The sequence below is a fragment of the Hyperolius riggenbachi genome, chromosome 2 (assembly GCF_040937935.1).
Source record: "Hyperolius riggenbachi isolate aHypRig1 chromosome 2, aHypRig1.pri, whole genome shotgun sequence".
NCBI lineage: Eukaryota > Metazoa > Chordata > Amphibia > Anura > Hyperoliidae > Hyperolius > Hyperolius riggenbachi.
The window spans coordinates 550,944,511-550,957,840 of NC_090647.1; the positions used below are offsets into that span (position 1 = coordinate 550,944,511).

Here is a 13,330-nt window from a genome sequence, read left to right on the forward strand (position 1 = left end):
GGACTGTTTTCACCTGAAACCCATATCTATATCACTAGTGCATTTCTGTACTTGTATCATTGTTAACTGTATGTGTTGCGAAATTGTCCTCTGTCCTCTTACACTATGTCTATGCCATGTGAACCACAATCAATTCCGAGTATAGCCCTGCTGTACTTGGCGAAATAAAGTGATTCTGATTCTGAAATTACGAAATTCTGCATAAATGTACAATTTTGCATAATTTTGTGAAATTATTATTATTATTTATTAGATTTATATAGCGCCAACATATTACGCAGCGCTGTACAATAAATAAGGTTACAGACAATGATAACAGGGGTGACAGAACAATACAGGTAATAGACAATAGATACAACTAAATACAGGTAATAGCAAAAAGCTACACAACACAATGCAGACAGATCATAAACTGGAGTGGTAGTGGTAACAAGTTCTAAATTCTGGGTGAAGTGCACACAGTCATGTATGATACACAAGGGGAGAGGGCCCTGCCAAAGGCTTACCATCTAGAGGGAGGGGTTGGTGACACAAAAGCAGAGGGTGCAGCAAGAAGTTATGGGCAGAAAGGATTAGGGTAGTGTTGAGTTGATGTAGGCCTCCTTGAAGAAGTGAGTTTTGAGTGCTTTTTTGAAGGTGGGAGCGAGCCTGATGGGCAGTGGGAGAGAGTTCCACAGGATGGGGGCAGCTCTAGTGAAGTCCTGCAGTCATGCATGGGAGTGCGAGATTAGAGATGAGCCGAAATTTTCGAAATTTCGAACTGCTTTTATTACGAATGCGAAATTTAACATTACGACCCAAATTCGTAATTTCGTAATTAATTTTCAAATCGTAATTTACAATTTCGTAATCGAAATTTCACTTCCGTAATGACGAATTTCGTGTCTCCAACCGAAATTTTACTGTTTCAGGTTTGTAAGGGTTTCTATCCCTCTAGATGCCTAAAATGAATAGCCCAGCCAGCTCCTCCCTCCCTCTCCCTCTCTCTCTCTCTCTCTCTCTCTCTCTCTCTCTCTCTCTCTCTCTCTCTCTCTCTCTCTCTCTCTCCCCAGAGATCTGTAGTATTTCAAAACCATACTCACATTCATGACATGTCCAGGGATCAAACCCAGGCCAACCACATGGAAGACAGCTATGCTCACCACCATACCACCAAACACACACTAAATAGACTGCTAACCTAAATCTTACTTGTAGACAGTCATATGAGACACATGCTGGGTGCAGGGCTTTGTGATTGGACCATGGACCATGCGATAGAGTGAGGTGCAAAAATGAAATCATGCCTAGCAGAGGATGGTTTCACAATGCTAAATGCTAGGCTGGCTGTGGTGCAATTGGTTAGTGCGTCTGGCTGGTAACAGCAAGGTTACAGGTTCGATTCCATCCAGGCATGTCTTTTCCTTTTGCGTTCAACAGTTGTCCAAACAGAGCCAACAGAGCCCCAGATAGCCATGTAGAGTTAGGTCACAGCTAGCCTGGCTGTGGTGCAATTGGTTAGTGTGTCTGGCTGGTAACAGCAAGGTTACAGGTTCGATTCCATCCAGGCATGTCTTTTCCTTTTGCGTTCAACAGTTGTCCAAACACCGAGCACAAAGTTTTGCATGCGTAAAGTTTTACGCACGCAAAATACCCCATGGGGTTCAATGGCGCAGCGCGCGCACGCAAAAGGAAAAGACATGCCTGGATGGAATCAAACCTTGCTGTTACCAGCCAGACACACTAACCAATTGCACCACAGCCAGGCTAGCTGTGACCTAACTCTACATGGCTATCTGGGGCTCTGTTGGCTCTGTTTGGACAACTGTTGAACGCAAAAGGAAAAGACATGCCTGGATGGAATCGAACCTGTAACCTTGCTGTTACCAGCCAGACGCACTAACCAATTGCACCACAGCCAGGCTAGCTGTGAGCTAACTCTACATGGCTATCTGGGGCTCTGTTGGCTCTGTTTGGACAACTGTTGAACGCAAAAGGAAAAGACATGCCTGGATGGAATCGAACCTGTAACCTTGCTGTTACCAGCCAGACGCACTAACCAATTGCACCACAGCCAGGCTAGCAGTGACCTAACTCTACATGGCTATCTGGGGCTCTGTTGACTCTGTTTGGACAACTGTTGAACGCAAAAGGAAAAGACATGCCTGGATGGAATCGAACCTGTAACCTTGCTGTTACTAGCCAGACGCACTAACCAATTGCACCACAGCCAGGCTAGCTGTGACCTAACTCTACATGGCTATCTGGGGCTCTGTTGGCTCTGTTTGGACAACTGTTGAACGCAAAAGGAAAAGACATGCCTGGATGGAATTGAACCTGTAACCTTGCTGTTACCAGCCAGACACACTAACCAATTGCACCACAGCCAGCCTAGCATTTAACACTGTGAAACCATCCTCTGCTAGGCATGATTTCATTTTTGCACCTCACTCTATCGCATGGTCCAATCACAAAGCCCTGCACCCAGCATGTGTCTCATATGACTGTCTACAAGTAAGATTTAGGTTAGCAGTCTATTTAGTGTGTGTTTGGTGGTATGGTGGTGAGCATAGCTGTCTTCCATGTGGTTGGCCTGGGTTTGATCCCTGGACATGTCATGAATGTGAGTATGGTTTTGAAGTACTACAGATCTCTGGAGAGAGAGAGAGAGAGAGAGAGAGGGAGGAGGAGCTGGCTGGCTGTGCTATTCATTTTAGGCATCTAGAGGGATAGAAACTCTTACAAACCTGAAACAGTAAAATTTCGGTTGAAGACACGAAATTCGTCATTACGGGAGTGAAATTTCGATTACGAAGGCATCTAGAGGGATAGAAACCTTTGCAAACTTTAAAATACTAAATATCGTAATTACGAAAATTTGCGTAATTTGCGAAAATTACGAAATTTCGATTACTGCTAAAATCGTAATTGTAGTAATTTCGCGAAATTTCGGAAATTCGTAATTAGGTCATTACGCTCATCCCTATGCGAGATGCAAATTTTCAATTACGGGCGTAATCGTAATTTCGTGAATTACACTAAATTTTGCATAATAGTGATTTGGTCATTACACTCATCACTACAGCCCAGTGGACGGCAGAAACAGGGGGATCTCCAGTGGGCTGCAAAAGATCAATGGGAATCCTCAGCAACAGGAAGAATTCTCATTGGATGATGGTGGACCAATGAAAATTCTACCTATTCCTAGGGAGTAATCGGCCTAATGCCGGCAGTGGAGAGCGCCATGCTCCTGCGAGCCTCTGGGCTGAATATGGGCGGACCGACAGAACAGGCTAGCGACTATGTGTACAGGACAACGTGATCAACGCAGGGGTGGACGAGCGAAAGCGGACCAGACAGGGAATTAGTTCTAGGCACATGCAAAATGGGTGGAAAGCAGCCACCAAGTGCACCATTCTAGTGTGAACCGGCCCTAGCAGTGATTCAGGGTCTGCAAATTTATTATAGTGGCATCAGTGGTGCTGTTGTTACATGGCAATGCATGGTGGGCAGGGCCAGATTTACAACTCAGAGCCCTGTAGACACAGGTGTTCTGGTGCCCTAAGCCCCGCCCCTGAACACAGGCCACACCCCAAGTAAAAAAAAATATTCAGAACTTTAATTCCTGCTTTATGTCACGAACTGTCCATAGAATCTTACACTCTGATCACTGGCTCATATTATCCTTAGTGACATGAGACAAGGAATAGGGTATAAGCTCTTGAGCTCAGTGATCTGAGGAGGGGGGCCACCTTTCCCACATAAGGCGCCTGTAGGCTCGTGCCTACAATGCCTTATGTAAAATCCAGCCCTGATGGTGGGAGATGAGTATGTGGAGGTCAGTGGGTGGTCCCTTATGAGCCAGTGCTCAGTCTACACCATGGTGCATTTTATGGCCAGTAGCTGTGTTATGGAGCCTTGGCCAAGGTCTCCTTACTGAACAGATGCTGGCTTACTGAAAAGGAAGAGTTGAGATTTGAAACCTGGTTTCCTGTGTCAGAGGCAGAGCCCTTAGGGCTCTTTCACATCAGACAACGCGAGCAGGAGCCGTTCTCCTGCACGTGTTGTCTGCCTGCGGCGTGTCGTCGGGTATCTGCGGTGCGACGCAATCAGCGGCGGTAGCTGGTAATTAAACCCGACGGAAAACGCCGGCTCGCGGGTGCGTTGGAGGAAAAACTGCGCCCGGGTGCGTGGGAAACGCAACGCATCGAAACGCAGCGTCGGGTGTGAAAGGTAAAATGAAAGTCTATGGACTTTCATCTTACTTTGGTTAACGCAAACGGCTGCCGTTTGCGTTAACGCACAAAATCTGCCCTAATGTGAAAGAGCCCTTAGCTCAGTTCACTATCCAGCTCAAGTTATAAATTAACCTACAGTCCCAAATGTCTTCATTAACCATTGACTACCTGTATATATCATTTAGTTCCTCAAGTGCTAGAGCCAAATACTTCAAAAGTCTCCCCCCCCCCCCCAAATATATCCCGAAAAACTAGATTGGCCTGGGGGGATTTCACTCCCCAGCACGTATGTGGCATCCATGAAATATCACATTAATCAGACTCATTATGCCAATGTAAAATTCATTCCTAGAAGTAGTTTTCCCTGCTAATTTGCCTGTTCAAAGCCAACCATCCTTACACAGGGAGCGCAAATTCCTCGCCGCGCAACGCGCTCACTACAAAGCCTGGCGCTCCTCTGGGGAGGCCGTACCGCCATGGGTAAAACAACACAAAAAACGCTAATTCTGCTTTGATCTCCCCCCTCTCCAGGGCAGGCCGTTAAACAAAGCTAACAGCGGACGCAAAAGAGGAGGATTCTGGGAAAAGAGTAAGACATTCATGTCTCAGCGTCGGTTTAGCTAATTTGCTTATTAGGAGTAAAAATGGCTCGTGACATATTTTCCCTTGCATTGGAAAATATTTGGGTGAGACTGGCAGCAGGCTTTGTCACACGGAATAATTAAGAAGTTTTATTGACGCTTGCTAATTGGCTGAGCTAAGAAGAAGGATTTTGCTCTAATTAAGACACGGTGCGTCGTTATAAAGGTTCAGTCCACCTTTGCAATAAAAACCGAAATCAAATATGATAATCTGCTCTTCGTTTCAGATTATTTTGCTGTTTCCTCTACTGGGAGCTGTAAAAAAAATGCTGTTTCGGTATGATAGAAACTTTCAGCAAGAAAACGACAAGAGTTTGGGACAATGCACACCAAAAACCGATAGGATAGAGTATCTGCAGACACTACTGGTTTTTGAAGTGGTTTTTCAGAGCGATTCTAGGCACGTTTGGAGTGATTTTCTAAACCTGCTTAGCGGTTTTTGGAGTGTTTTTGTGTAGCGGTTTTTATATTTTGTTACAGTGCAGCTGGAACTGAACAGCTACTGTAACAAAAACGCTTGGAAAACGACTCTGAGGACCCATTCCCACTCGAGCGTTTTGCCGCGATTTCGGCAAAAAGCTCAAATGCTAGCGCTTTTTAAAAGCACTAGTGTAATGAAACCCTATTGGCTCGTTCTTACTTGGGCGATTTGCGCTAATTGCCGCAAATCGTCCAAAAGCGTGTCGCCTGCACCAATTTCAGGCGATTTCCCAACGATCGTGGTTCAGTGCTATAGAAGCGCTAAACGTGATCGCGGCAAAAATCGCAGCAGTGTTCAGTGATTTTTCCGCGCAGAAATGCAAAATGCACCAAAAATTGCCGGCGTTTTGAAAACGCAAGTGTGAATGTGACCTGATTTAGCATTTTTCAGGCCTGGAACCCACTACAAAACTAATCGCAATCACTAGCGTTTTGTGTGAGCGTTTTGTAAGCGATTTCATGAGCGTTTTGGAAGCGATTTTAAAAAATGTAAGGTTTTTGCCAGCGATTGTGTAGCGATTAGCGTTTTTAAATCTGATTGGTTCTTTCAATTTATGTTATTTTTTATACAGTGTGCAGTAACTTCAAAACGCTAGCAAAATCGCTCTGTGTAGGTTTTGATGAGCGATTAGGCCAGCGTTTATATACTTTACATTGCAGAAACGCTAACGCTAAAAATGCTGCATGTCCTTCGTTTTGCGATTTGGTAATCGCACTCGATCCAGCGGAATTTGGCTCATCCATTACCATTAGCTGAGCGTTTAGGGAAATCGCTAGTGGTTTGAATCGCTCCCTAAACGCTACGAAAATCGCTCTGGTGGGTTCCAGCCCTCCGGTTTTCCACTTTCCTATACTTAACATTGAGGCAGAATCGCCTCAGAAATCAGCAAAAATGCTGCAGGACCCGAGTTTGTGTTTGGGGGAAAAACGATTCGCTCTGGTGTGCACCAACCCATTGAAATTCATTAGTCAAGCTCTCTTCAAACCGCAATCGTTTCCAAAAAATGCTCAGAACTGCCCTTGGGGTGCACCAGCCCAGTGAGTAGATTGTCAGGAAGGAGGCCACATGAGAAGATTTGATTTTCCCAATGTTCAATAAAAACGATTGGTTAAACAGAAAAATAATTTCATTTTTTTAGAGCAAGAAATGTGCTTGAAGGTCCGCATTTTTTTTCATTTTTTTCTTTCGATATACATCAAGTGGAAGTGGTGGGATTTTGTGATCGGCACGGATCGATCCTCCAGTCCCTCGCAGCGCCCCTCTTTCATTTGGATGCGCGGCCCAGGGCCGTTTTTTGGGGCGTGCGGTACGTGCAACTGCCCGGGGCGCAGTGCAGCAGGGGGCCGAAGGGGGGCGCCGGCAAGTACAGACCAATAGAAAGAGTAAGACAGTGACACGCAGTGCAGCCTAGCCCAGGAAGACCAGCGTGATCACCGCTCTGCACTCCTCCTGGGCGTCCTGTTGCCTTGCCAGCCGTGCCCAACGTCAAGTGAACACCACATGACCAATGCGTGGTGACACTGACGTACAGTAGGGGTACTGCAGGTGTCAGGGCGCCCTGGAAGGAGATGACCACGTGTGTTTCCCTGACTGGATCCCTGCTGCATCCTCGCTCCTGGATGATGTGTGGCAACAGAGGCAGCCGCAGGAGCCACCCCCGGTCAGTAGTTCAACTCCTTTGTATCTGACCTGTGCTCTCCTGCCGATATGGCTGCTGTCAGTGAGAAGGGGGGAGGCGCAGGTTCCTGCTGGCTGCCATAATGACTGATAGCGTGGTCGCTGGTCTGGTCGGGCAGGGGGCTCTTAAGTGCAGGGAAGCTGGGTGGCAGGGAAAGACTCTCCTGGTGGAAGAGCGTTGGGCAGAGCAAACACACAGCTGCAGGCATGACACTTGCCTGCAGCTCATCTCTGACAGCCTGCCCCGGGATAACTTCCTGAAGAGCGTGTCCCAGGCAGCTTCTTCCTTCCCCCCCCTCCCCTCCAAGAGTCCGAGTTCAAAGCATGGTGTCGGGGGAAGGGGAGAGTGTTCAGCCAAACGGACAGGATGTGTCTGCGTCTCTGCTGCCTGTGTCCCCCTGGCCTGCATGCTGTGAGTACTTGTCCTGCTCCTCTGTCCTGACAACCCCTTCCCCACCCCACAGCATTAGGGGGCCCATTTATTCCCTTCTCAAGGTACCACTGCTCCCAGCAAGCCCCCCTCCCCTCTGTATAAAGGTACCACTGTTTCCAGCAAGCCCCCTCCCCTTTGTATAAAGGTACCACTGCTCCCAGCAAGCCCCCCTCCCCTCTGTATAAAGGTACCACTGCTCCCAGCAAGCCCCCCTCCCTTCTGTATAAAGGTACCACTGCTCCTAGCAAGCCCCCCTCCCCTCTGTATAAAGGTACCACTGCTCCCAGCAAGCCCCCCTCCCCTCTGTATAAAGGTACCACTGCTCCCAGCAAGCTCCCCTCCCCTCTGTATAAAGGTACCACTGCTTCCAGCAAGCCCCCCTCCCCTCTGTATAAAGGTATTAGTGCTCCCAGCAAGCCCCCTCCCCTTTGTATAAAGGTACCACTGCTCCCAGCAAGCCCCCCTCCCCTCTGTATAAAGGTACCACTGCTCCCAGCAAGCCCCCCTCCCCTCTGTATAAAGGTACCACTGCTCCCAGCAAGCCCCCCTCCCCTCTGTATAAAGGTACCACTGCTCCCAGCAAGCCCCCCTCCCCTCTGTATAAAGGTATTAGTGCTCCCAGCAAGCCCCCCTCCCCTCTGTATAAAGGTATTAGTGCTCCCAGCAAGCCCCCCTCCCCTCTGTATAAAGGTACCACTGCTCCCAGCAAACCCCCTCCCCTTTCTATAAAGGTACCACTGCTCCCAGCAAGCCCCCCCTCCCCTCTGTATAAAGGTATTAGTGCTCCCAGCAAGCCCCCCTCCCCTCTGTATAAAGGTACCACTGCTCCCAGCAAACCCCCTCCCCTTTCTATAAAGGTACCACTGCTCCCAGCAAGCCCCCCCTCCCCTCTGTATAAAGGTATTAGTGCTCCCAGCAAGCCCCCCTCCCCTCTGTATAAAGGTACCACTGCTCCCAGCAAACCCCCTCCCCTTTCTATAAAGGTACCACTGCTCCCAGCAAGCCCCCCTCCCCTCTGTATAAAGGTATTAGTGCTCCCAGCAAGCCCCCCTCCCCTCTGTATAAAGGTACCACTGCTCCCAGCAAACCCCCTCCCCTTTCTATAAAGGTACCACTGCTCCCAGCAAGCCACCCTCCCCTTTGTATAAAGGTACCAGTGCTCCCAGCAAGCCCCCCTTATACAGAGGTACCACAGCTCCCAGCCTATACAGATACTACAGCTGCCAGCATTTCCCTCCCTTCTGTAGAGGTATCAAAGCTCCCAGCAAGCCCCTTCCTCCCTCCCCTTTATAGAGGCATTACAGTTCCTAGCATGCTCCTCCACAGAGGCACCACAGGTCCCAGCATGCACCTTCCTTCTATAGAGGCACCACAGATCCCAGCATGCCCCTTCTCTTCCATATAGTATTGTGATTTCCCTTAGAGCCCCTCCTGGTCTCCCAGTGAATAGTGGTCCCTTGGAGCTTCTGAATATTCGTAGCAGAGCACACAGACACCTGTCTGGATGGTGCGCTCCCCTGCGAGTTTTTTGCTTTTCACCTTCACATGCACCTCATTTCTGACACCACTGGAGTATGTTCATGCCGTCAGGTCAGATGAGGCGCCCACCAGTATGAAGCACATAGAGGAGCAAGCCAGCCGGACAGGATAGTGCGCTCCACTGAAAAATGTTCTGCAGGGGACCACAATTCACATTGGGCAGCCATCTCTTGAGGCCCTAGTGACAATCCAAAACTATGTGGGAACTGTGGTACCTCCATTGAAGAGGATGAGCATGCTGGAAACTGTGGTACTTCTATAATGGAGGTAGGGCTTGCTGGGAGCTGTGGTGCCTCAATGGAAGGGAAGGATAGTCCAGGGGTTTCCTGTATCTTCCTTTCAGAACGCAAACGAGCGTGGGCGAATGTATCTGTACTGGGCATGCACAAGCAAGGTCCGCACATGCTCAGTAAAATGAAGTGCTTGTGCACAGAGTAAAAAAGCGTTGCACAAGTGCTTTAGGGCCTGTACACACTAGTGCGCTGCTGTCCGCTTTTCAGCAACACGTAACAATCCGTAACATTGATGTGCTGATAAAAAACGGACAGGAGTGCACTTAAGTGCAGCTGGCAGCATTTTAACTTTTTTTTTTTTATGGTGGGGGGGGGGGGGGGGCGTATTTTTGATACTCGCCCTGGGAGCAGTTTAACCTAGAAACTGCACTGGCGCGGCCATAGTCTGCGCGTCTTCTGATCGCGCTTCCATTGACGGGAGTGCTCTGTGAGTCGCCCGGCCGAAAGAGGGGCGCTGTGGGGGACTGGAGGATCGCTCAGTGACGGCGCTGGCACAGGGCGGCTGCAGGGAGCTGGTAAAAGCCTCAGGTAAGTTAAACTTTTTTTTTAATTTAGGTTCCCTTTAATGCTTCTTAAAGCAGAACTCCAGTGAAAATAATGTAACAAAAAAGTGCTTCATTTTTACAATAATTATGTATAAATGATTTAGTCAGTGTTTTCCCATTGTAAAAGCTTTCCTCTCCCTGATTTACATTCTGACATTTATCACACGGTGACATTTTTACTGCTGGGAGGTGGTGTCACTGGAAGGAGATGCTGCTTGCTTTTTTAGGAGTTGGAAACAGCTGTAAACAGCTATTTCCCACAATGCAACACGGTTCACAGGGAAGAAATTACCAGGACCATGGTCATGACATCACACTCTGGGAGGGGTTTCACCACAATATCAGCCATACAGAGCCCCCGATGATCCGTTTGTGAAAAGAGATTTCTCATGGGAAAGGGGGTATCAGCTACTGATTGGGATGAAGTTCAATTCTTGGTCACGGTTTCTCTTTAAGCAGTGTTTTAAAATGACTATGCTCTCCTCTCCATCAGCTGATTCACTCAGCCAATTAACAGGTAGTCTCACAATTCTTTAAAATAAAAATTATCATACCAGAATGACCAACTCATAAACCACTACACAGGACTGTTTTTAGGCATAGGCAAGCTAGGCAGATGCCTGGGGTGCCACCTGCAGGCGGGAGCACCACAGACCTATTCTTGGCACACAGTGCTTTATAAAATCCTTATACTAAACTGCTAGTTCTCTGATTAGCATAACAGAGGAGGAATATCATAACCATGATATGGCAGGTACTATTAGTGTGCAAATTAAAGGGTACCTCAGATGACCTGAAAGAAAAAAAATTCATACATACCTGCGGCTTCCTCCAGCCCTCTTCAGCCTGATCCCTCCCTCGCCGCCATCCTCCGCCTTCTAGATCCTTCGATATGGTCCTGGTAACTTCCTCCAGTCGTGGCCAGTCCTCACATGCGCAGTGCGGCTGCGCACGCTCCCCCATCACACTCCCGCAGCTGGGATTGTTCTGCGCCTTTGCGCCTGTGAGTAGTACTGAGCAGGTGCAGAACACTCCCGGCTACAGGAGAGCGCCGGTCAGGTTGCACATGTGCAGTAACCCCGACTCGCAAACTTACCGGGAGCCATAGCGGATGATCTAGATTAGAAGGTGGAGGATGGGGACGAGGGATGGATCAGGCTGGAGAAAGTCCCAAGTATGTATGAATTCTTGTTTTTACGTTATCTCAGGTTCACTTTAAGCAATGATTGTGTTACATTTGATCTGTTTTAATTGTTGTAAAAACCAAGGCTGTACACCACGGTTATTTTTTATTCTTTATGAAGCGGCTGCACACCCCTCATGACAATAACTGGAGGGGTCTGTTTGAGTTTTAGCCAGTGAGGTGTCTTTAGCCTGGTCATAGTTAGTGTATTCTATATAGATTTATGGTATTCTGAAAAACCTAATTTCTGTGTATAGCCTAACACAAAAATATTATTATTGGTGCCTGCAAAATACATCAGGGGCGTCAGCGACTGAGCAGATGCAGTCATTAGAACAATTGTGCAGAGAGCAGAAAGTTTTTTTCTCTCCAAGCCCTTAGTTGTCCGTCTCTCAGGACAGGGAAAAGAAACTTCTGCCCCTTATGTGGGCCCCCTGCGGCTTCTGGGCCCCCCTGCCGCTGCATCCCTTGCAGGATCTTTTGTTACGCCCCTGATGGAAGCTATGATCTTCTTGTTCACAAGATTGGGACAAATGGTACCTTACGATTACAAATTTGTAAAACTGCAAATCGGATGGGAATTTGGACATGTGTGAATCCAACCTACGGTATATAAAAAAAAAAATAATAAAAAAAACTGCTGGGAATGCAACGCGTCCTATCTATCTGTGGAAAAATAAAAGTAATGGTTCAGATTCCGAGGCCAAGTCGTATTTCTCTATGATATTTCACGAAGAGATACTTGATTTTGGCGGCGTGGCATTGCAAAGTAGCTGAAATTGTACACTTGACTGTCTTGGTCATCAAAGTTTCCATGGCAACCTCCTACTCCACGGGAGTCGAGCCGGCAGAAAGATCGGCAAGACGGGAAAAGCTTTAAACTAAAAAATAAATAATAAAAGAAAAAACACCTGAGCTCAAAGATCATCTAAGCATACATTTCTGCCGTTAAGGTACAACTGTCACATCTGGCTAAGAAATAAATAAAAAAAAATACATACATACATAATCCAAAGTTGAAAGTGCATGTCAAGAGGATCAGCAGTTCTTAAAGGACAACTGAACTAAAGCGAGAGGGATATGGAGGCTGCCATACTTATTTCCCTCTAAGGGCTCTTTCACATCAGAGCTTGCGTTGGAGAACGCTCAAAGCATACGTTTTGTTGTATGCTTTTTAATGCGTTTTCAATGCGTTACAGCACATAGGAAAACGCAGGTAATTTTTTTTTCTTTTAGTTTTCAACTTTCTACATTGTTCCTCTGTTGCATTCTGGGACTGATTGCCTGCGTTAAAGGATTAAAAACGTAGTATGCGTTTTACATTGACTAACATTGTAACGCACAAAGCTAGCGTTGGCCGAAAAACTGCGCCTGGGTGCAGTGTAACGCAACGCACAAAAAGGCTGCGTTATATGTGAAAGCTAAAATTAAAGTCTATGGACTTTCATTTCACCTTGGGTAACGCAAACTTTACCCGTTGCGTTGAAAAGCAGAAAATCTGCCCTAATGTGAAAGAGCCCTAAGCAATACCAGTTGCCTGGCATCCTGCTGGTCCTCTCCCTATAATACTTTTAGCCATAGCCCCTGAACAAGCATGCAGCAGATCAGGGGCTTGATTCACAAAGCGGTGCTAACTGTTAGCACGCCTGTGAAAACCCCCTTAGCACGTCTAAACAAGCTTTTCGCGCATAAAACTTTACGCGCGTACTGCACAGAGCGCAGGGCGCACCGCGCAAAGTGCCCATTAAAGCCTATGGGACTTAGCGCGCGTAAAACTTTGCGCGCGTAAAACTTTACGCGCGTAATGTTAGCGCGCGATCTGATTGAGAAATCCGGTGCTAACCTACTTAGCACCCTGGTTAGCGCGTCTAAAGACTTTAGACGTGCTAAGTAGGTTAGCACCGCTTTGTGAATCAAGCCCCAGGTGTTTCTGACATTAATGTCAGATCTGACAAGATTAGCTGCCTGCTTGTTTCTGGTGTGATTCAGACACTGCTGCAGTGAAATAGACCAGCAGGGCTGTCAGGCAACTGTGGGAGGGGTTTCACTACAATATCAGCCATACAGACCCACCTTTGATGATCTATTCAAAAAAAGGTAAAGTTTCTCATAGGAAAGGTGGAATCAGCTACTGATTGGGATGAAGTTTAATCCTGGGTTACAGGTCCATTTTTGGGGCGCGGGGGATTAGATGTCGGTTGGGTGAAAATGAAATAATACAAAAGTGCGCTTAGAATTCAATGGAATATCTTCTGTGCGTACGATGAAGAAAAAAGAATCCAGATAGAACAACCGCTTGACTCTCTGTGCGGACTGCTGCA

The 13,330-nt window shown here is 47.3% G+C and overlaps 1 protein-coding gene across 2 annotated transcripts in view; it reads left to right on the forward strand.

The window, feature by feature from the left end:
* IGSF11 (immunoglobulin superfamily member 11) overlaps positions 1 to 13,330 on the forward strand; it is a 376,323-nt gene that overhangs the window by 123,985 nt on the left and 239,008 nt on the right. Inside the window, exon 1 of one of the 2 annotated variants that reach the window (XM_068270862.1) lies at positions 7,216 to 7,428. The exons of the other annotated variant lie outside the window; for it this stretch is intronic. Coding sequence (XP_068126963.1) covers positions 7,341 to 7,428 — 88 coding nt within the window. The 5' untranslated portion in view covers positions 7,216 to 7,340. Of the gene's footprint in view, positions 1 to 7,215; positions 7,429 to 13,330 lie in introns of those variants that run through there. 2 annotated transcript variants of the gene reach the window in all.